Source organism: Podarcis cretensis (genome assembly GCF_951804945.1).
Source record: "Podarcis cretensis genome assembly, chromosome: 1".
Classification (NCBI taxonomy): domain Eukaryota; kingdom Metazoa; phylum Chordata; class Lepidosauria; order Squamata; family Lacertidae; genus Podarcis; species Podarcis cretensis.
Genome location: NC_137170.1, coordinates 23630983 through 23655257, shown reverse-complemented (window position 1 = coordinate 23655257; position 24275 = coordinate 23630983). Strand labels below are relative to the sequence as shown.

The following is a 24275-nucleotide window of genomic DNA, read 5'->3' as shown; positions in this document are numbered from 1 at the left end:
GTCCAGCCATCTCATCCTCTGTCGTCCCCTTTTCCTTGTGCCCTCAATCTTTCCCAACATCAGGGTCTTTTCCAGGGAGTCATCTCTTCTCATGAGGTGGCCAAAGTATTGGAGCCTCAGCTTCAGGATCTGTCCTTCCAGTGAGCACTCAGGGCTGATTTCCTTAAAAATTGATAGGTTTGATCTTCTTGCAGGCCTTGGGACTCTCAAGAGTCTCCTCCAGCACCATAATTCAAAAACATCAATTCTTTGAAGATCAGCCTTCTTTATGGTTCAGTTCTCACTTCCATACATCACTACTTTAACTATACAGACCTTTGTCGGCAAGGTGATGTCTCTGCTTTTAAGATGCTGTCTAGGTTTGTCATTGCTTTTCTCACAAGAAGCAGGCATCTTTTAATTTCATGACTGCTATCACCATCTGCAGTGATCATGGAGCCCAAGAAAGTAAAATCTCTCACTGCCTCCATTTCTTCCCCTTCTATTTGCCAGGAGGTGATGGGACCAGTGGCCATGATCTTAGTTTTTTTGATGTTGAGCTTCAGACCATATTTTGCGCTCTCCTCTTTCACCCTCATTAAAAGGTTCTTTAATTCCTCCTCACTTTCTGCCATCAAGGTTGTGCCATCTGCATATCTGAGGTAGTTGATATGTCTTCCGGCAATCTTAATTCCAGCTTGGGATTCATCCAGCCCAGCCTTTCACATGATGAATTCTGCATATAAGTTAAATAAGCAGGGAGACAATATACAGCCTTGTCGTACTCCTTTCCCAATTTTGAACCAATCAGTTGTTCCATATCCAGTTCTAACTGTAGCTTCTTGTCCCACATAGATTTCTCAGGAGACAAATGAGGTGATCAGGCACTCCCATTTCTTTAAGAACTTGCCATAGTTTGCTGTGGTCGACACAGTCAAAGGCTTTTGCATAGTCAATGAAGCAGAAGTAGATGTCTTTCTGGAACTCTCTAGCTTTCTCCATAATCCAGCGCATGTTTGCAATTTGGTCTCTGGTTCCTCTGCCCCTTCGAAATCCAGCTTGCACTTCTGGAAGTTCTCGGTCCACATACTGCTTAAGCCTGCCTTGTAGAATTTCAAGCATAACCTTGCTAGCATGTGAAATGAGTGCAATTGTGCGGTAGTTAGAGCATTCTTTGACACTGCCCTTCTTGGGGATTGGGATGTAGACTGATCTTCTCCAATCCTCTGGCCCCTTCATGGATCACTGCCTTGTCGTGGCGAAGGGACTTGAATAACTCAGAGAAGCTATGAGCTATGCCGTGCAGGGCCACCCAAGATGGACAGGTCATAGTGGAGAGTTTTGACCAAACGTGATCCACCTGGAGCAGGAACCGGCAAGCCACTCCAGTATCCCTGCCAAGAAAACTCCATGGACAAAGACAACAGCCACCATCTAGTACACCACCAAAAATTGATCTACTTTTGCCTAGCTTGTATTTGTTCTTTCTCCCACTAGCTCTGGAACCTGTGTGTTTTACCTTACGACGGAGAGAGACCCGGTAAGCAGCTGGCTTTAGTATCTCCAGAGATGCAGAATAAAAACTGGTGAGGAGGGGGTGAAACCACTTGTCTGCATTTGGCAAAAGCCTAAGGGCTGCATCCAATGCTGCACCAGTGGAGTTCCACTGGTACAAGAAGATTGACATTTCCTTTTCCCCCACCCCAAATCTGCTCCAGGGGGTCCCCTAACCCTCTAGAGCTGATTTTGAGGGTGCAAGGGAGGTTGAAGGGGACAAAAGATGAAGAAGCTCCATTGCATGCAGCAGAGTCCAACACACCGGTGGAGCTACAGTGTTAATGGAATGTGAGAGAAGGAAGCAGACATTCAAATGAGGCTCTGTTGGTGTTATGCAGGCTTCAGTTTTCACCAAGGCCTCCTGTTTACAATCTAGTCTGATGAAGAATTTTGGAGGTCTCGAAAGCTTGCACACTGTTTTGTGACATTTATGTCAGCTTAGTAAAAGGCACTGCCACCAAAATGGATTTTATAATTTTTCTTATAAGCCAACACAGATATCTTTCGGTTTTGGTGCATTGTGACCAAGTTCTGTTACCTTGTTTTTTAAGGTCCTCAATTTGATCCTCTTTAAGATCCAGCTGCTCTGCTAGCCTTGATGCAGATTCTAATGCTGCGTTTGCTTCCTCCAGGTTTTCCTGTAAGATGAGGTAGATCATCCATAGCAACCATATACTGCGATAACTATGCTATCAATACAGCACGAGTTTAAAATCAGGCTAGCCAAATGGATTAAACACATGCATACCAGTATAACTTAGGCCTAGCTTTTTAAAGTTTCCTTTAAGCATTATATTCCTTGAGTGATGCCACCAAAATGGGCGAATTCTTACCGTATGTGATTAATAGAGCTGAACGGAATTTCCGCCATCTTACTAAGGTCTCTGGGTCTTGTATTCTACACCTGCTGGGATGAGGATGACCTTAAATAGTTCGCTTCACCTGCATGGCAGGGCTGACCCTTGATTTATATAAAATTGTGACTGCATTTTGATTTACTGCAGGTCTACCACCTATTTGCAAACTCTCAAGGCATACACCTTTTGAAAAATCATGTTCCTCACCTATGGGAAGAATTTTGGTTGGTTTTGGCTTGCAGAAAATATTTAACGACATGATCAGGCAGATTCTATTCCTCTCTCAAATCCTTTCCCCCAATATTTCCTCATACCTTTCTACAGCACTGATCTAGTTTCTTATTTCTGCTGCCTTCCACCCTTTCCCATCTGTCCGCTGCTGCTGTGGTTGTTTGCCATGCCATTTAAAAGAAACGAGGCTGCATTATAGAACCATTTCAACATTACCTGCAACGAAACTACTTTATCTTCTAGTTGCTCTACTTTTTTCTTCCATTCTTCAGACTGCCTTTGGTGTTTCTGTAGCTCAGCTGAATACATAGCTTTCTCTTCTAAAAATAAAATATGTACACTTTTACTTTTATATATATGTGTGTGTGTGTGTGTGTGTGTGTGTTTTAAAAAACAGAAACCTAATTATGAAGAGCAGATATCTGGGAGAATATCTCAGTTTTATCACCAAAATACTATTAAGTATATTTTTTAAATAAGCTAGTATGAATGCATTCTTATTTCTGGAGGAGTTAACTTACCTTGCTGAAACTGCTCTAGCACCATCTGCAGGTTGGCCAGGGACACAGCATACTGTTTCACTTGGTCCTGGGAAATTGTTAGCTGCATGACAGTTTCATCTCTCTGCCTGGTAACAAAGTTCAGCTGTTCTTGCAAGGATTCCACCTGCATGCTAGCCTGGTGGCTTGAAGTAAAATATGTAAAATCAACCGGGTTATTTTAAAAACACACACCAAACAACCTTAACTTCTGCTGCCCCTGGATCTTTCAGGGGTCTGGATATTTGGCAGTTGTCACCTCGGCTTCAAAATATAAACATGAAATCAGTTCCTGCAGATATTCTTTGCAGGAAGAAGAGTTTACACTTTTCTTCTTTCTTTCAAAAAAGGTTTTAAAAAGTTAATCAAATTTTGTTGAAACTACTCTCTTCTAGAAGCAATTCTAGTTATATATAGGTCTTTCATTCTCTTCAGACTTAATATAACCCAGGGGAAAAGAGGGATTAAAGTGACACACTCAACAGAAATGCCAGTTTTTATAGGCAGATATTAAATAAATGATGGGACGCGGGTGGCGCTGTGGGTTAAACCACAGAGCCTAGGACTTGCCGATCAGAAGGTTGGCAGTTCGAATCCCTGCGACGGAGTGAGCTCCCGTTTCTCGGTCCCTGCTCCTGCCAACCTAGCAGTTCGAAAGCACCTCAAAGTGCAAATAGATTAATAGGTACCGCTCCGACGGGAAGGTAAACGGCGTTTCCGTGTGCTGCTCTGGTTCGCCAGAAGCGGCTTAGTCATTCTGGCTACATGACCCGGAAGCTGTACGCCGGCTCCCTCGGCCAATAAAGCGAGATGAGCGCCGCAACCCCAGAGTCGGCCATGACTGGACCTAATGGTCAGGGGTCCCTTTACCTTTTATTAAATAAATTATACGAGATACAAAGCTGGCCTCTAAAGAAGCAAGTGTATTGTCAGTTCAATGTTTTTTCTTTTCTTGGATTGTTTTGATTGTAAACTTTATGGAAAATACAAATAAAGGTACAAAAATTTTAAAGGGCCAGTGAGAAAGCAAGGGCTTCCCCACTTGTATGTTCCTGCCATTTGAACGAGGAAGTTGAGAAGTCTGTAACAGCTCAGCTGCATCAAACCAAGAGGGACATTAAAGGCTAGCATCCTGCCTCTTTCAGTGGCCAGCTGAGAACTTCCAGGTATGGGGACAACGCTCCTCAACAACCGGCAGTCAGATGCAATTCACCTCTTAAGATGGAGGTTCCACTTAGCTCCTTTTCAAATCATCTAGCCAGTGACCATCGGCAAGTACAGTGGTACCTCGGGTTACATACGCTTCAGGTTACAGACTCCGCTAACCCAGAAATAGTGCTTCAGGTTAAGAACTTTGCTTCAGGATGAGAAAAGAAATCGTGCTCCGGCGGCGCGGCAGCAGTGGGAGGCCCCATTAGCTAAAGTGGTGCTTCAGGTTAAGAACAGTTTCAAGTTAAGAAGGGACCTCCGGAACGAATTAAGTTCTTAACCTGAGGTACCACTGTATTCCATAAATGAGATCTGTTGCTTTCTTTGATCCATCTTGATCCATCAGCCAACCACTTTCATTGTCAGGCCGCAAATTCCAGTGTTAGGAAGGAAAATCCCCTTTTGCTCTCTATTTTCTTGACACCATTTTATAAAACCTCTTTCATGTTCTCTGTCTAATCTGAAAGCCTCCAGCACTTAAAGCCTTTCTTGTGCTTTACCGCATGTATAGATCAAGCAAGGCCCTTCAGCTCCCACCCTAAAGAATAAAACACCACTCTCCATATGTTAAGGTATGAATTATCCTATTATTGAGGCACCATCTAGTTCAGGGGTTGTCAACCTGGTCCCTACCGCCCACTTGTGGGCGTTTCAGAAGTCTAGGTGGGTGGTAGGGGGTTCTAGGGCACAAGCTAAATCCTCCTTCCATTGAGCACTGGTGGGCGGTAAGAAAATTTTACCATCAAGAAAGATGCATTAGTGGGTGGTAGGTATAAAAAGGATGACTACCCCTGATCTTGTTGAAAATTTCAGGACTTCCACCCAACCCTGGTTCAAATTCCCTTGCAAACCATTTCTCTCCCCCCTTCCTACCTCCCCTTTTTCAGGCATTAACCTAATTATAACTTATTCTGGGCAGGTTAAACAAGTGAAACCACCAGCATTCCCTTTTGCCTTTAGAGAAGGAGGGAAGGCAGGCAGACAGACAGAAAGGAGGGAACAATAAGAATGATAAAAATGTATGAGCCGGCCCTATGTTATCGTTAAAAGTCTGAGCATGATGGCTGTAGTATACTGACACTTTAATTACTTTCTGAACGAGAGCAAAGGAAGAGACACAAGTGCTAGCAGGACTTCTGGACAAAACCATACAAGGGTGTTCTCACATCATCGCCCATCTCAATAGGATGTCTGGACAAAACATTTCAACAAAACTAGCTGCTGGCTAGGATTCTGGGTACCAATAAGGCTAAAGGAAGCAAAGTTATTACCTGGCATTCTCCACTGCAGTTGATGAAAACTGCAGCTTTTCTTCCAAAACCTGGACTTTCTTTTTAAGCTTAGATTCCCGATCCTCAGCTGCTAAAGCTTCCCGTGTGGAAGTGTCTTCCCTTTCTAAAAGGTGATTGCGCAATCGCTCCAGTTCTTGATTCAGACGCTGCTCCTTATCGCGTAAATGCTGTATCTGTGTAATTAATTGAGGACACATTGCTTCAGCTTTTCTTATTCACCCTCAGCTACCCACTCTTTCATTCACTCAATGTTCATCCTTTGATGGTGCCACGTTTCTACAGAGACTTTCCCTGGTGCCCGGAGTCCCCTGCCTCCCCACCCTCAAATATGCCTGCAAGGAGCATTATACTGCAACCTACAGACCAGGTTGCTGTGTGTACTTGGATTAGGGGTGGGTGTGACATCCCTGAGAGTTTGTTCAGTTTGCAAATATGCCCACAAGCCCCCAAAGGCTGGCAACTCTTGCATACCTCATTCTGTAGGGCACTAGTCTCCATTTGTTTCTGCTTCAGTGCTAACATGACTTTATCTCTCTCTTGCTGAAAAGCAACAGCCTTCTCCTGCATTGATTTTGCTTCATTTAACAGCTGGTTCAGCTCTCCTGCTTTCCCCTTCCAAAAAGAAAAATAAAGAGGTTACTGCATTTTAAAGATCTATCTTCTTTTAATGTTAAAGGTGCAGCACTGTGCCGGGGGCTTGAAAGGATATAAATGTGGATGTACAGTAATAAATTTGAGAATTAAATTAAGGCTGGCAACCCCACAAATACTTACCTATGCAGAAGCCCCTACTGAACACTGTTGACTTACATGTGAGTACACTTGCATAAGATTGCATTGTAAATCAGATGTTCACTAGAATTTGCATCTTCCTCATTTACAAACTTTACATTCTAAAATATAAGGACATTTAAAAACTGATACTGGTCTTTTCCTCAGGAGACCTGAACATGTTCCTTAGTTTTCAGCCTCTGCAAAAGTATAGACATTTCTTAAGCAAGAATGTCTAGAAACCTACTGACATCCTTCCTGGAATTTTGCACATGCAATTGGGACCCTGCGCCAGATAACAAAAATAAGCATTGCATGACTTAGTAGCAATCACACCTTTCTCCCTTTGACCTTGAACAAAATAAGCAAAAATTCAACTCATCACGTACCTGCTCTTTCTCTTTCAACAGTTTTTCAAACGTGAAAGCCTTCTCCTTCATGGAACTAGACTCAAATTCCTTCTCCTTCAACATCATTGAGAACTGCAGGTTGGTCTCCTGTAGCGCTCTGAACTCGGTTTCTTTCTCCTTGCATTTTGCCACTATTCTATCATTTTCTTCTTTCAATTTACGGATGTCCATTTCTAAAATCAGAGTTCTCTCCTTTAGGTTAGTTATACCTTGCTTCAGCAGTTCATTTTCGTTCTCTTTATTACTAAGGTTTTCGCTGAGAGAAAGCAACTGATCACTTTTTGATTTTATTAGCAGGTCTTTTTCCCTAAGTGACTTCTGCAGGACATCACACTTCTCCTTCAAGTGCTTTATCTCAAATTCAGACCCCTCTTGACCCTTTCTTTCCATCTCCGATGATGCAGCCATAGAATCAGACAGCCTCTGATTATTCTCCTGCAGAATTCGGATAGTTGAATCTTTTTCTTCCAGTGCTTTACTCATGCGCTCCAGTTCCTCATTTAGTGGTTTGGAGTCACTAGTAAACATCTGAGAAGCAGCACTGCTGGAAGTCTCTGATGACTGTGAAGCGGTGGTAGACTTTACTGGCAGAGGAGGTGTTACCATATCAAGTTTCCCCAGAATAAAATCCCTGGTGTTGTTCAGCTCTCCTATGCTATGCTGAACTTGTGCTAATTCTTGACTAAATGTTTTCAGCTTTCTCTCATTTTGTTCATAGCCTTGAATCAAGCCATTATACTCTATCTGCAGCTGAGAATTGTTCTCACTATCCATGGAGATCTGTGTTTGAAGCCTTTGCAGTTCCTCTTGGAGATGAGCAGACTCATGTTGCATATTTTGGACAGTGGTCATTACTTGTTTCTTCCACTCTTCCATTTTCTTCACTTGCTGTTTCAAATTATCACGTTCCTGTAAAAGCTCCTCAAACTGATTGCTGTTAATCCCTCCTAACTCATTGCCTCCATCCATGCTGGATGTCTGGAGGACGGTCAATAAAGTTTGGCATTTTTGACTTAAAGCATCAATCTCAATATCTTTCTCTCGAATGATCCGGGACAAGTTCTTAATAGTTTCTCGGGACATATCTTGGCTGCTGTTTTCAAATTCATTGGCTAGTTTTTGATTTTCTTCCTGAAGCTTTTTCAGAGCTGCTTCCTTAGCTGCTACAATGTCCATCATCTTGTGATATTCTGTTCTTAGCTGACTGTTTTCCCTAGTCTTTTCACTAAGAACTGCCAGCACTTGCTCCCTTTCCATGGCATAGGCCTGTAATTGCTGCTGAAGGTAAATAATATCCTGCCCGTAAGATGGAGAGGAAACCCTTGCATGGAGAGCTTGTATCTCTAAGTTTTTCTCTTGGATGATTTGTGTGAGCTTGCCAACTTCATCTTTGGATAGCTGATCAATTTGTCTACTTAGCAAGACATTCTTTTCATTCAGAAGTTTGATCTCCACTTCTCTCTCCTTGATGCCTTTCACCAGCCTTTCAATTTCAGCTTTAGATAAGTCATGCTTCTCATTTCCATTTTCACCATTAAGTGTCTGGACTTTGGTTTCTTGAAAGAGATCAGGAGGATCTGGCTGAATAACTGTTCTCTGATTATGCAACTGGTTTTTAATTTGTTCTATTGTCCGCTGCAAGCTTTTGATTTCCTCATCCTTTTCCAAGCACACCTGTTTGTGTGTGATGCTCATTTGTTCACACTGAAATTTGGACTCCTCAGTCTCCTTTTTATACTCCTGCAGGGAATGCTGAAGTTGGGCCATTTTCTGATTCTGATCCTCAACCATTCTTTTGTTAAGTTTTACCTCGTCTTCAAGATTATTTTTATGCACAGTTAATTGTGTTACTTCTGCTTCAAGTTCAGTGATAATATCTAGGGTTTTGGGCTCAGCCAAAGAGGATGACCTACTCTGCTGGTCTTTCACTCGTTCAATTTCTTCTTTCAAATGATTGTTCTCTTCTTTCATGGTTGAAAGGCTTTTCTCCTTTTCTTCTAAATTTTGTTTTAAAATGTCAAATCTTTTGGAGTCCTTAACATAATCTTCAAGCTGCTGCTCTAGTTCAGAAGCCCTGGTTTTAAATTTTTCAACAAACACTTCTTTCTCTTTTATGAGCTCTGTCAGTTGTTTTTGCCCTGCTAAGCTAGTCGTTAACATCTCTTTGGTTTCCTCATGGTCAGCTTCCATCTGTTCAATGCTCCTCTTGAGTTCTGCTATCTCAAAGTCTCTCTCTTGGTTGAGTTTAACTAAGCGTTCGTGTTCAAACTGTAACACTGTGGTATTCATGTTACGTGCATTAGACAGCTCCTCAATGGTTTGCTCATATTTATGAGCCTGTTCCAACAATTGGCTTTCAGTTTGGCTTAGTTCATTTTCTAGCCGCCTTTTTTCTAGTTTCAAAGCTTCCACCGTGGTATCTTTTTCAAAAGCGATCTTATTCTTCTCACTACTAGCTTCCTGTAACTGCTGTTTCAGTTCTTCACAAGTCATCTGAAGCTTTTCCTTTTCCATCTGAAGCTTTGAAATACATTTCTCCAAGTCTGTATTTATTAGTTTATTTTCTGAAATTTGCTCATTCAGCTTTGAGATTTCCGCTTCCCTTTCTTTGGCTGATTGAACGTGAAAACCACTATTAGATTCTTGACTTCCACTGTTAGATTCTGGACTTATCTTGCTTAACTTATTTTGGAGTACAGAAATTTCTTCTTCTCTTTGTGTTAGATTTTTCTTTAATTCCACTATTTCCTGCTTATTTTTGGAGCTACAATGCTGGGATGTTTTTAGCTGTTCTTTTAGCTCTTTTATTTTGTTTTCCAGGTGTTGTTTAGTCATGTGCAAATCATTAAGTGCAAATGTACACTGATCCAATTTCTCTCTCTGGCCTTCTAGCTCCTTGCTCATTTCCAGCTTCTCAGCTTCTAGCTTTGATGTTTTTCTTTTCTCAGACTCTGTGTCCATTTTTAGCTGGTTGACAGTATTAGCGGTTTCTGCATTCTGCTTGGCTAGCTGCTCTTTTAAAATAATCATATGCTAAAATAAAAACACAAACAAATGTTAAAAAAGTAGAGAAAGCCCATACATGGTAAATAAACAGACCCATAAAGCACCATGAAGAGTGGAAAAATCACCATCACTTCATCATTCGTTTTTTTCAAAATACTAGAGAAATTATGTTATTGAATTAAGCATTAATGTCAACACCAGTTAGGGTTGTATTCAACTAACTTTTAATCAAGAGTAGATCTGCTGAAATGAATGAACCTAAGTTAAGTCATGACCATTAATTTTAATGGGCCTACTCTGATCATGTTAACAGGAAATGTTAACATTTTGAATATCTTCCATCCAACATTCTCTGAAAACCTGCATTTATTTCTCTTTACAACAAAGCAAATTCACTGATGAGTAATACTGATAAAAGTGATTCAGCCAATAGTTTTAGATTTCAGTACAGATAATAAATATCCTTACCCACCCAACCCCTTTGGTTTATTCAATATATTACCTGAGTAGCTTCTTGGTTCTGCTTGTCCAATTCTTCTAGTTCTGCTATTAATGTTTCTTTTTCAGCAATACTTTCATTAAATTCATGTTCTTTCCTTTCCAAGTCTTGTCTTAACTGATTTAACTCTATGTTCTGTTCTTGAGTCGACACACATGCATCAGTTTCACACGTTGGTTGTAAGCTTTCCAGTTTTGTTTGAAGCCCTTCCTTAATTTAGACAGAAAAAAGACCCTACATTTAATAGGATAAAATCAATTTGGGAATATTCATGAGTATCAATCAGTTGGGTTTTTTGTCTTTTTTAAGAGGCTTTAAAATTATTTATGGAAAACACAAAATTCACTTTAATGACTGAAAGTACTAAATTAGCCAAATGGGAAGACAAAGCTATTCAACTGAAAGGAGAGGGCACCATTTACCGTATTTTTCATCCCATAGGATGCTCCGTCCCATAGGACGCACCTAGTTTTTTTGGGGGGGAAATAAAGGGGAAAAAAATTTCCCTTTATTTCACCCCCAAAACCAGGTCGGGGAAACCGAACCAGGTCGAGGAACAGCAGGATGGCGGCGCTGCGCCTCCTTGCTGTCCCCTGAGCTTGTGGGGCTGGCCGATGTCTGTCCAGCGGGCGGGGCATTTTTGGAGGGGATAAAGTGTGTCCTATAGGGCGAAAAATACGGTATGTTATTCCTCTCCAGTTTGTAACAGAAGCTTAGGAAACAACCCCATGCCTGGGCACAAATTTCATATTGAATAAACCACTTTTATAACATTAAAAGATTTAAGTATATTTGCAATTCATACATAGCTTTAGGAAATAAACATAGTTCTGAATTTATGGAATTGCAAAAATTACAACATTCTGGAAGCATGAGATGCCCTTTTTTAAGGGGATGCAAATGTTAAATCAGGGAAGGCATGTACATAAATACTTACTAACTTGCCTTGTCTGGTCAATTTATTGTTTGGTAAGGTCTGAAGATACTGTGATATTATACTCTCTCCATCAGGGTACCACTGAGGACATAGTATACTACTATGTGCTGACAGAGATGGGAGAAACTGCAGCAACCTCTTGGTATTCACAAAATTTGGGTTCACATTTATCTGTTTCTCAGTAGCATTAAAACAGAAGTGAGCAACAAGGGGCATGTGTGGCTGTTGGAGCACTTACTATGCAAGGTTATTTGTAAAAGCATGAGAATTTAGTAATTTGTTTACCTGATTTGACTTTTTTAGTCTTGTTATTTCATTTTCTGCATCTGTAAAAACAATAAAAAACAACAGCTATTATTTTTAGAGGAAAGTATACAAGAATACAAAGGCAACACCTAATGTTATAATTGCTAAGATATAATTTTGGAATTTTACATACTACCAAGTTAATACAAAAAAAGCTAACATTAAAAATAATTGTGTAATTACTGTGAATTTATTTTCTATCACTCATCATTTCTGTGACAGCCACTCAGAAATAAGCTAGAAACCAAGGCAGCCAAATGAATTTCAGTATAACAACATACACATCTCTAATATGTACCGTATTTTTCGCCCTATAGGACGCACTTTTCCCCCCTCCAAAAATGAAGGGGAAATGTGTGTGTGTCCTATGGAGCGAATGCAGGCTTTTGCTGAAGCCTGGAGAGCAAGAGGCGTCGGTGCGCACCGACCCCTCTCGCTCTCCAGGTTTCAGGAAGCTATTCGCAAGCCTTGCAAGCCCGGCGGGAGTTCCTGCAGCCTGGAGCACAGGGCGCCCTCCGGAGTTCCCGCGGGCTCGCAAGGCTTGCGGGAGGCAGCCTGCAGCCCGAAGCACGGGGCGCCCTCCGGAGGACGCCCCGTGCTTCGGGCAAGTGTCCGCAAGCCTTGCGCGCCCGGTGGGAGTTGCCGCCGGGCTCGCAAGGCTTGCGGATAGCAGCCTATTCTGGGGGCTGGGGTCGGGGGAAGCTCGGGCTTCCCCCGCCCCGGCCCTGCGGCTGGGGGGGGGGAATAATTTTTTTATTCATTCCCCCCCCCAAAAAAACCGAGGTGCGTCCTATGGGCCAGTGCGCCTTATAGGGTGAAAAATACGGTATATTCTTAGAGGCATTCATTTTCATACACTTAGGCCAGGAACCAGACTCCTCAGCTTTCCTTCCCAGGCAGCAGCCTTATTCCTGAAGGTCAAGGGGAATTTTGGAGTAGCATTAAATGAGAAGACACTGCTGGAAGAGAAAATGGCCAAATCCCACCCCCATCTTCACATAAAGAAGCACTTTCTTGATATGTCTCTTTGAAGTGCATTTCAAGTTTGTCCTAAAACTATATGCACATGATAAAATTAGACACAACATTACAGTGGCTTCATACCAAGAAGTGCTTGCTGTAGTCGGAGCACTTCTGCTTGGAGCGATTCTACTGCAGACTTAGGGACTTCCACCTGTGTTTTTAAATCAGTCTGTTCTTCAAGAAGAGATGCCTGGAATTTATGGGAATCAGATTTGAGTCTTTCATATTCCTGCATTAGTTGACTCTTCTCCATTTTCACCAATTCAAGTTCTTTCAAGAGAATATTTTTCTCTTCTGCCGCTGCTGACAGTTGTTGACTTAAACTTTTGACTTTATCCTGCAAGTCCTTCAGCTGCGATGCTGTCGATTCAGCCACAATGTTCTGTGGGTCACATTCAGAAGAAGTGTCAGCTGCTGCACCAACTATAAAGTAGAAAAAAACGCAACTGTAACATCTCCCAGAAATAGGGCATTTTCCCATAGCAATCACAAGATCTAAGTGCCAAAGAAATGGGTTGGGCCCCGAGTCAAAACATGCATAATGGGGCTGACAAAAGTCAACTTGTCTGCCTATCTTTTATTTTTTATTTTTTTTGCACATCCTTTATTATTTTATTCACATAATATACATTCTTTACAACAAACAACTCCAAAATAAAATCATATGTAACAAAACCAATTAATTAAAAATTAATAAAGAGTGGGAATGCGTTAAGGAATACATTAAAAAATTCAGTGCTGGAGCTTAAAAATTAATATGCAAAAGTTTAAAAGGAGAAAGGAGATAGGATAATAATATATTAAGGATGGAATAACAAATAACGTGAGTAACACAACAATAACAAAAATAATAGTAGGTAAAGAAGATCACACACAGGTGGAGGAAAGTACTGAGCTGTGGGGGAGGGAGGTAAAGGGATTAATTGAAATTGTTAAAGATTGGTATAGGATTTAAGAGATTTAAATTTTTATAAAGATTCTATAAGGAAAGCAGCAAGCAGCAAGAAATATCAAGTAAAGGTATTGGAGAGGAGATCAGTGTAAATGAAAACATGAAACTTGTCTGCCTTTCTTTCCTACACCACCAGGCACCAGAAAATGCTTCATCAAAGACTGGAGGGGCCATACAGAAGGAGGTAAGCTGTGGTAGAGGGGACTTGGGAAAACCCAATAACCCACTGACCATTAGTGGAACAATTTCAGGGGGCGCTGTGGGGGGGCAGGGAAGACTCCTTCTATGAGCCCCATTATATATATATATATATATATATATATATATATATATGTAACTTTGGATCCAACACAATAATTTTGGAATAGCAGGTATTTTCAACCTGTGAAAAATCAGTTTTTTCTCCAGCAGATATGTCGTCAAAAATAAATTATAAAAATCAAAGGTTTAATTAACGCTGGTTGGCATTCATAGCTCAATTACAATTGAGTAGTTATTCTGATTCCTAAAAGATCTATTTCTCACAAGTGCAGAATTAATATTATGTGGCACCTATAGAAGTACCAGCTCTACATATGGAAGCAGTCGAGTTAGTCCTAAGCTGTTGGCTTTATGTAAGAATAGTAAAAATTGGCACTGACGCTGACAGGCAAAGCATAAAACAATGACAAAGTTCTTATTAATCACTTTTAAAAAGACTGAGAAGCTTCTGCTTTACTAACATGTTAGATCAAGTCCCTAAAGATGTCTGAAACAGGAATTTCCAAGATCTACTTCCAACGCTTTTGGAGCCTGCTAGGTAGAAAGGGTGTGTTCAAAGGGTGTGTTCAAAGATGAACTGCACTGTGTCTGTGAAACTAGTCATTATGTGATTTTTGTGGCTGCTGAATGTACAGACTTGGATGTAGGTAACTTTAAAAATGACTTTTTTCTAATACAGATGCTAAAAAGAGTGTGTGTGTGTGTGTAAAAATGGTATTTAGCTAGTACAGATGCTGAACTTATTCCATCCTGTCATGCGTATATTACTGTATCGTTGGAATCTAGGTTCTAAGACAGTAAGCCTAGGCATGCTGATGGAGGGGTAAACCACACTAAACTTTGTGGGACTTACTTCCAAGTAAACATGAACAGAATCAGGCTGCACATTTTTTATCTTACATTCTCTATGGCCAGCATCACACCCAACCTGTATCCAGAGTTAAATGTCACATTGAATAAATAAGGAGTGTGTGAGAACAATTTTTCCACCTCTCGGCAAAACTGATCCCTAAACCATCACAGACTTGGTTAGGTACGGTATCTAGACAGAAAAGTCAGTGTAGGATACCTAGGAAGCCATCATTATAATTTCTTCTGAACTTTCGATTGGTTCTTACAACCTATTTAAATGCACCAAGGCCAATAACTGTGCAAATTGTCATACACAGTGCAACCATAAAGAGTATTCTTGAATGCCATACATATTTGGTTCTCTCAAGAGCTGGAATCAATGACAATAGATTATCAACAATTCATTTTAAAACTCCCATCAAACCAATAAACAAGACCTTTCTGTAATTGATCCTCAAGTTCTTCTATTCGTTCCTCGTATTCACCCAGTTCTTCTCGATGACGTCGGCTTATTTCTGCTAATTTATGACGATGTGCATCCTGTAATACTGAAAGCTCGTGTTGATGCTCATCTATTTCTTGACTCAAGTTCTGTTTTAGCTCCTAAAATGTGCATTTTAAAGAAAGTTATACCATCTGTCTAAGATATAGGATGCAGATTATGTCTTGTATTTTTAATGTGAGCAATAGTTCATGCAAGACTTCTGAAGACTTGGGCATGGTACACATTTTATATCTATATCGTTATCTATATATACAATATAACAACACAGTTTACTTGTAAGAAACAACACAACATCTTGTTTTAATTCACTCAGATAATTTCTCTACCACAAATCTATCAGTATTTATAGTCATCCTCACCTTTAATGGTAGTTTGTCCATAGTTAAGGATGTGAATATCTTGTTTTATGTGAATATTTACAAACAAAGAGGATTAACAGAAAATGTAAAGCAAGAGGAGAACTAATATATTAAAATATAGTCTTACCTTGATAATATTTTGCAGCTTGCCGATTTCATTCTGATCTGTATTATTTGCTCCTTCTGGTTTGGAAAACTAAATAACAGGGAGAAAACTTTTAGTTTTGAAAATGCTGAAAGATGTTCAGCTAGAATGTATGGGATCCGCAGCAGATTTTGGGAGAATGTGGGAGGCTGCAGATGGAGAATGGGGACCTACTAAATGTTTGAAATGGGAAATCCCATTTGGGTAAGCCCACCCTGTGGAATGCCCTCAGATGTCAGGGAAATAAACAACTACCTCACTTTTAGAAGACATGTGAGGGCAGCCCTGTTTAGGGACGTTTTTAATGTTTTAATGTCTTATTGTGTTTTTAATATTTTGTTGGAAGCCACCCAGAGAGGCTGGATGGATATAAATATATTATTATTATTATTATTATTATTATTATTATTATTATTATTATTATTATTAGAAATCCCACCAGGCACATGGAGGGCTCCATGGAGTAGGGGAGGGAAGGAAAGTGTCATTTGTACAAGAGGGAGTCCATTGTGCAAGAAGAATGTTACCAACGGATACCACCTACTAAATGTTTGGAAAATTGCATGTAGTAGAAGCAACACAAAAATCAGTCATAAGTTTTTTAGATTGTAAAATTTTAGAGTTTAGAGTTTAGCCGTCCATTGATTTAAATGGGTCTAATGCTGGATGGCCATCTGTCATGGATGCTTTAGCTGAGATTCACGCATTGCAAGGGGTTGAACCAGGTGACCTTTGGGGTCCCTTCCAACTCTACCATTCTATGATAATCAGAGTATGACTGAGCTGAATTAAACCCAAGCATAAGATTAAAAAATAGGGTAATTCTATAATTCAATGTAATCCAGTGAACAGAATGCCAAAAGAATCTACATTCAAATCATAGTTTAGTCTATTATTTATCAGCTTAAATGTTAACATCTCTCAGCCAATAATATACCACATATTTCTAAGGAAGAGAGGTAAGATCAGAAAAAAGCACTGATATTCGAAAGCAATACATACTAAAACAGCATTATACTTTTGAGAAAATATCGATATTCATATTTATATTTCTTTAAAAAATGTCTTCAATAAATACATATAACGGATCAGCTTTGGATCCCTTTTGTCAAAAGAACAAAGATGCATACGTAGGATTCAAAGTTGACATACAGTACATGTCTATCCACTTTGACATGTCACAAACATCAAGCCACAACACCTGAGAGCTTGAATCAAGCAAGTGTGTGCTTTTCAGAGCTTTACAACCCAAGCATTCAAGGCTAAACGTAGTTCCACCACAATCTTGAAGAGCTTTGCACTCCATGGTTTGTAAGAGAAAGTTGAACACTGTCACCACGCTTATGCCATTCATGTAATAATATATATTAATAAGGATTACCCAGTTTTAGAAATAAGGAAGTCAACAATATCTCATTTAACGGAAAACCCCAGAATAGTTATCTAATTCCTGACAAATCTTCCACCCCAATAGAGACTGTAGCATGGGCTTTATTACCAGTTAACTCAAAAAGTGTTATAAATTCAGAACACTTGTAACACAGGAAAGTGATCCACCTGTGCAATCTGTTTCCAATGATCCACTTCTGATTCAAGCCTAGAAACTTCATTTGATAATCTGTTTATTTCTTGTTGGGACCAGATTACATCTCCGAAGTCCATGTCATCTCCTTGAAAACCAGAAGAACTATGTCTAACCATAGGGACAAAGGAAGCTGATGGAGTGGTTGATGGAGAGGCAGCAGCTCCTAACTGTGCTGACTGAGCAGCTGACTGCACCTTCCGCAGTTGCTCCTGTAGTGTATTCTGCCTGGCTTTAAGATGGCTGATCTCCACCTAAAAAGACAGGACCCAGTTACAAGTAAGATTCAGCACGAAGGAACAAATAATCTCAGAATTTACCTATCACCTGATAAAAGTGTTCCCACCTGAGCAGAAGACTTCAGAGTTTGTACATGTAATAAAGCAGGAAAGAACTTTCTCATGTAACTCAGTGGTTGCAAGTGGTATCAAATTGATCATACAAAGTATTTCTTGACCAGAAGCTCTACACTGCGGCTTTCAAGTACAGTCATACCTCGGGTTACGAACGCTGCGGGTTGTGTGTCTTCGGGCTGTGGACCACGCCGAACCCAGAAATACCAGAATTACTTCCGGGTTTCAGCGCTCACGCATGCGCAGAAACACAAAATGATGCCATGTGCATGCGCAGAAGAGCCGAATCACATCACACACGTGCGCAGACACAGCGCTGCGGGTTGCAAATGTGCCTCCCGCATGGATCACGTTCGCAACCCAAGGTATGACTGGAATTTTCTACTTGATATACTACAGGTATTGCACAAGCACGTTTTTCATACAGATCTTGTTCAGATGCTGATCTGGGCAGCGATCTTGTATCTGTGGGGGAGGAACAGAAGGATTCATCCCCATCCATCATGCTCATAACACAATGCATCCATGTGGATGGCTGTAGAATGAAGGGTAATTCTTCCGCCTTAAAAGAGAGAATGGGTGTTTACATATATATCTGCTATCGTGGGAACAGCATTCTTGATTAAGATAAGGGTTTATGCTATGCTACTGTCTCCTGGAGAAGGAAAACTACTCTGGGATTAGGGCAAACAAAAAATGACATTCATAACGTATTTCTGTGTTTTAGTCCTTCATTGAAATTCCACCAACCACACTGAAACAATTCAAGAAGTATATGAAGAGCTGAATCAACAATTATCCCTATTTGTTTAGTGACAAAAATTCGACTGGGTAAGCAAATTGTCGGTAGCCAGTGCAGCTTAACTCAGACAAAAAGCCATTGATATTATAGTTCAATAAAAGAAACAGTAGTGCGCACATACACACAAAATCCTTGAATCAACTGTCACCAACCCTTAGGGTGAAAACTTTAGATTTATAAGTTTTCACCCTAAGGGTTGGTGACAGTTGATTCAAGGATTTTGTGTCAATCAATCAATCAATCAATCAATGTACACACCCTTGCTGAACAACAATTTCTGTGTCACTTTATACCTCTTTCTGTTGTAGCTGATTCCGGTATTCTATGGACTGTTGCTTTATTTGAAGCTCTGCTGCTTCATGCTTTTCTTCCAGATCATTATAAGCCTTCTTCAGCCTCTCATTCTAAAGGGGAAACAAGTAAACTGAATCATCAAAGAAAAGAATCCTAAATCCAATTAAACCAACATTTTACTGTACTGAAAATATGCCAAGAAGTCCAAGCTTAAGAACAGGTGTTATTTTTTTCAGATTACTTTTTTACCTCTGATCTCAATGTTCCATGAATATTTTCTACATCCTGTAGACTGGAGCTGGATACAGGAAAGTCTGCTGCAGAACCTGAAAGGAATGGAGAAGGGAATACAGATGAAATCAATTCTCACAACAGTATATGTATGTGGATAGGTTTAGTGGCAATATATTAAAAAGTGTCAATTGAAGGTAGAATATTTAAAAGGATTTCTTAGACTAAACTACTACTGCCTCCACCTCCAGACTGGATTATTGTAACTCGCTCTACGTGGGGCTGCCCTTGAGACTGACCCAGAAACTCCAGCGGGTGCAGAATGCCGCGGCAAGACTCCTTATCGGGTCTTCGCTGCGAGGTCATATTCATCCAGTACTATACCAGCTGCACTGGCTCCCGGTGGAGTACAGGATCAGGTTTAAGGTGCTGGTTTTTACCTTTAAAGCCCTATACGGCCTAGGACCCTCGTACCTACGGGACCGCCTCTCCTGGTATGTCCCACAGAGAAATTTACGGTCTGCAAATAAAAACATCCTGAAGATCCCAGGCCACAGAGAGGTTAGGCTGGCCTCAACTAGAGCCAGGGCTTTCTTGGCCGTGGCTCCAATCTGGTGGGAAGCTCTGTCACAAGAGACTAGGGCTCTGCGGGGCATGACATCTTTCTGCAGGGCCTGCAAGACAGAGCTGTTCCACCAGGCCTTTGGTCAGGGCGCAGCCTGACCCCCTCCTCTGGCAATCTGCACAAAATTTTGCTTAATTGTTGCCATCAATTTGATTTTAATTAATTTTATAATGAATGTTTTTAGAATGTTGGACTATTTTGATTGTTGTTAGCCGCCCTGAGCCCAGCTTCGGCTGGGGAGGGCGGGATATAAATAAAATTTATTATTATTATTATTATTACTACGTCAGTACTGTATTAGTCCCTGAGAGTCAATGAAAAATAATAACACAACATTTTAGAATTCATGTGTGTTGGATTTAAAATGGAAACAAACATATAATGCACCGACCATATTTTGGATATTTAACCACTTTTTCAAAAAACAACAACACAGGAAGGTTGACTCCACTATAATTGTTTCTTACCTACATAAATCTCAGAGATTATGTGTAAACCATATTCTCCTCGGAATATGAAATTCTGATCCTTAGAAACGATTTTGCTTCCCTTATGATATAGTGACTGTGTATAATAAAGCATAATGCAAGTAGGGATAGTGCTGGAATATTTTATTGGTGCATTTGGTAAATATGCTCTCAATCTTTAAAATTCTATGTCACTGGTAGGTAAAAAGGACATAGATACAGATGCTTGAAAACTTACTTAAAAACTTGATATTCAATAAAGTCACTACATGTTTTAAATTCAAATGTATCTTCCAGAAACTGCCTAAAAATATTATGTTCTAAAAGTTCTAGGCAACTGAAATACTTTGCTCTTTTCACAACACCCTCTTGGAATAATGGATAATCTCTGGAATCCCACTATTATTGAATACTTGATAGAACAGTCACAGTATATAGACCTTTAACACGACGGCTGAACTTTGCCTTCTGAGTGTACACAGTGAAAAATGTCTTATGTGACATCATCTTTCTTTTGCAATTGAGTGTATATGCATTTCTAACAAGAGAAAGATAGGCATAAACATAACGATGTACAATAGTTATTAGACCAAAAATATTTTTGCTGTCCTCCTTTTTCATATGCCACCTGTTCTCCAAAGCTCTTGACAATTTAAATTGCTTAGTTGTGGAATGAAAAAAGTTGCTTAAATTTTCTAAAACACACTATTCTAAATGAAACAAAGCCAACTGGAGATTAAATCAACCAACAAAGAAAACTACACTCAAGTTGCATGTTACTAACCATCACAATATTAAAAATTGGTACAAACCTTTTATGGAAAGCATGTTTGTATTACATGTTTGTAATTCATGTACAACTTCCTATGAAGTTTATATTAGTGGTGTGCTTTCTAAGATTGCCCAGGTACAGCAATATTTATAGAACGAACAATTGAAAACCAAATGCTAAAAGGGACAAAGCTCTGCCAGAAATACAGATTTTTTTTGCCAGTGACATATACATTATCTTCACTTGATCCACAAATTCCACCTGTCATTAAAAATGTAATTTGCCTTGGGCAGTTGTCAAGTGTGAACTCAAAACAGTGGTAAATCTTAATCGTGGTTTAGGACAGAAAGCCTTCCAGATGACCCACTGTTTCCCCACTACTCCCACAACCCATGCTGGCTAGGATGATGGCAGCTGGAGACCAGAAGGGCCTGGAAGGTTACAGATTCCCCATCCCTGATCTACAGGTAGCCCATTTTACACTTGATGCTTTTAGAAAAGAAACTACCGCAATTTAGATCTTTAAAGCCCATGACACCAGCAAACAGCACAATATCAAAGGCATTTCTTATTGTTTTCTGCCAGGTGTCCCACACTGTTCCTTTATGATCTCCATGGTTGACTGCTGTTTTGTGATGTTCTTCATGAACGGTCCCAGTTTTAAAAGTTTTCTGAAATATCCTCATTGTATTTTTGACCAATACTGTCCTCCCCTATCACAATAATGTCATTTCCCCCAACCCCCAATATCTAACCTGTTGGGTGCAAGTTCATGTTTCTGTGGAGGTGCCCAAACAGTGCAACATCATACCAAAAGAACTTCACCAGCTCCCATTCCTGTGTGCTTTCTGGTGAGCAGTCAAGACGTTTCCTTTCAATATACTGTTTTATGAAAATTTATTCTTCTACTCCTTTTTGTCCAAAGTATGCTTTTTTTAAAAAAGAAAAGGCACTTTTAACAGTTTGCTTGTTTTGTATTTGTTATTGTTTCAATTTGTTTACATTGTTTGTGGCCTTGTGTATTTTTGGATGGGATGGGCAAGATACTTTATTTCAACATTTGTAGCTCCAACTCAAAACAATCCTCCCCACCTTTTCATAAGCTCTCGATCTGACTCTGCTACCTTGCCTCCACATGAGAAAAGCCCTGATGAATCAGACCAAAGGCCCATCTAGTCTAGCATCCTGTTCTCACACTGGTTACACCTGTGGGAAACCAGAAAGTGGGAACTAAGCATGGCAGCACTCTTCCCCAACTGTGAATCCCAGGAACTGTCATCTAACCTTAACTGTCATTTTTTTAAAAAAGTTTTTTTTTGACAAAGTAATACAGTAGTAATAAATAAAATAAAAATAAAGATGTGCACCCCACCCCCGAGACCATTCCACTGTAACTACCCAACCTCCCAAAATTTCAACACCACTTGCGATGGTCTGACCCCTTTCTGTTTTAACAGTACAAAACCTACAAACACCTTCCACATCTCCTCGAAATCATTTCTCCTGCATATTCCCCATCTTACCTTAATAGTACATGCCAGTTTACCATTAATAGCTATATCCCACACCTCTTTATACCATTCTTCCATTTTACACTCACCTTGCTCCTTCCTATTTACAATAACTCGGGCAGCTGCCAACAAATTTGTGAGGAAGTCCTTCCTGGCCTGTGAACCTTCCACCCCACAGTACATCAATTGACAATACTACCTCTGGACTTTCGGTCAGCTTTAACCCTGTGATTTCTCCTTAAACACCCTTTGCCAAAAATAAATAAAAATAAAGTACATATTGATACCCTTGACTCTGTCATTCTGGATGCTTTAACTGAGAATCCTGCATTGCAGTGGGTCGCAGCAGATGACTTTTGGGGGGCCCTTTCCAACGCTACGATTCTAGGATTTTAACTCCGCCCTTCCCCATCCCAAGAGCACATTGGGCATTTATAGACAACTCCCAGCATCAGAGCTACTCCCCTCCGGTATTCAGGACACTTTTGATTCCCCCCCGCTCCGTGTTTTTCCTTTGTCTTCTCTATGCTGAGGACCCCTGAGTGCTGCCACCTTCCCCTCCCTCCCTCCCTCCAGCCAGCCCCCCACTTTCCTTACCTCCCACCTCCTCCGCGCCGCCTTCCAGCAGCATATCCTTGGTGAAGCTGGAGATCTGACCCGTCAGGGTGGACAGGCTGCCTCCCACCTGGCCCACCAGGGACTGCCCCAGTCCCGCTCCCAGGCCGCCCAGCCACGACGCCATCACCGCTGCCGCTCAGCTGTCGAAGGGGAAAAACAAGGCGCCGCCGCCGCCGCCGCCAAGAGCAGCTGCTGCCGCCGGTTCCCCTCAGCGCCGCTTCCCCACGCCCGCCTGCCTCGGCCAGCAGCCCAGAGAAGGGAAGCCAGCTGCTGGGCCTCCTTCAGAGCTCCGGGGCCGCCATGAAGCACCTCGCGCTTCCCCTCCAGCCCGGGCTCCTTTCTTCAGTCAGCCGTGGGGCCTCCAGGTTGGGCTGCCACCTCAACGGCCGCCATGACACCTCCCAGCTGCACCATAGAGCGGCAGCCGCTAGCGCGCCCCTCCGGACGCCCAGGGACGTGGCCCGTAGAGCAAGGCCAGCCGGGATACGGGAGGATAAAGCGGCGGCGCCCTCAAGCCGCGAGCGGGAGAAGCGCAGGCAGCCCGGCTTTCGCCGAGCTCCAGTCGGTTCGGAGGGTGGCAAGGCAAGGGCGGGAGGCGGGGTAACCGATCCTGGGCACGTTTACTCCGAAAGGGGTCTGATTCAGTCAAATGAAGTTTCTTTCACTCCAACATTCTGTGCCCTAATCTTATTCAGACAATGTTAATGCAAAATTTCTTTCCCAGTCGTGGGCTCAGCATCCAATATTTAGTATTTTTCCAACCAGGGCCGTCAGCTGTGTCATCTCAAAGGAGATAAAGGTAAAGGACCCCTGGACGGATAAGTCCAGTGAAAGGAGACTGTGGTGTGTGGCGCTCATCTTGTTTTAGGCCAAGGGAGCCGGCGTTTGTTCACAGACAGCTTTCCAGGTCATGTAGCCAGCATGACTAAACTGCTTCTGGCGCAACAAAACACTGTGACGGAAGTCAGAATGCACAGAAACGCTGTTAACCTTCCCACCGCAGCGGTACCTATTTATCTACTTGCACTGGTGTGCTTTTGAACTATAGTGGTACCTCGGGTTGCAGACGCTTCAGGTTACAGACTCCGGTAACCCAGAAATAGTACCTTGGCTTAAGAACTTTGCTTCAGGATGAGAACAGAAATCGTGCAGCAGCGGCACAGCGGCAACAGGAGGCCCCATTAGCTAAAGTGGTGCTTCAGGTTAAGAACAGTTTCAGGTTAAGAACGGACCTCCAGAACGAATTAAGTTCTTAACCAGAGGTACCACTGTACTAGGTTGGCAGAAGCTGAGACCGAGCAACAGCAGCTCACCACTATCGCGAGGATTC

The 24275-nt window shown here is 41.3% G+C and overlaps 1 protein-coding gene across 1 annotated transcript in view; it reads right to left on the bottom strand.

The window, feature by feature from the left end:
• The window catches only part of TRIP11 (thyroid hormone receptor interactor 11), a 36422-nt gene extending 13056 nt beyond the window's left edge, over positions 1-23366 (bottom strand). Inside the window, exons 1-15 of the mRNA XM_079947827.1 lie at positions 22925-23366; positions 18971-19047; positions 18721-18831; positions 17248-17526; positions 15673-15741; positions 15119-15284; positions 12698-13039; positions 11573-11613; positions 10354-10560; positions 6825-9878; positions 6136-6276; positions 5644-5837; positions 3146-3309; positions 2841-2944; positions 2075-2174 (exon numbers count right to left, since the gene is read on the bottom strand). Of these exons, the coding sequence (XP_079803953.1) occupies positions 2075-2174; positions 2841-2944; positions 3146-3309; positions 5644-5837; positions 6136-6276; positions 6825-9878; positions 10354-10560; positions 11573-11613; positions 12698-13039; positions 15119-15284; positions 15673-15741; positions 17248-17526; positions 18721-18831; positions 18971-19047; positions 22925-23069 (5194 nt within the window). The 5' untranslated portion in view covers positions 23070-23366. The remainder of the gene's footprint in view (positions 1-2074; positions 2175-2840; positions 2945-3145; positions 3310-5643; positions 5838-6135; positions 6277-6824; positions 9879-10353; positions 10561-11572; positions 11614-12697; positions 13040-15118; positions 15285-15672; positions 15742-17247; positions 17527-18720; positions 18832-18970; positions 19048-22924) is intronic.
• Positions 23367-24275: the final 909 nt, after the last annotated feature.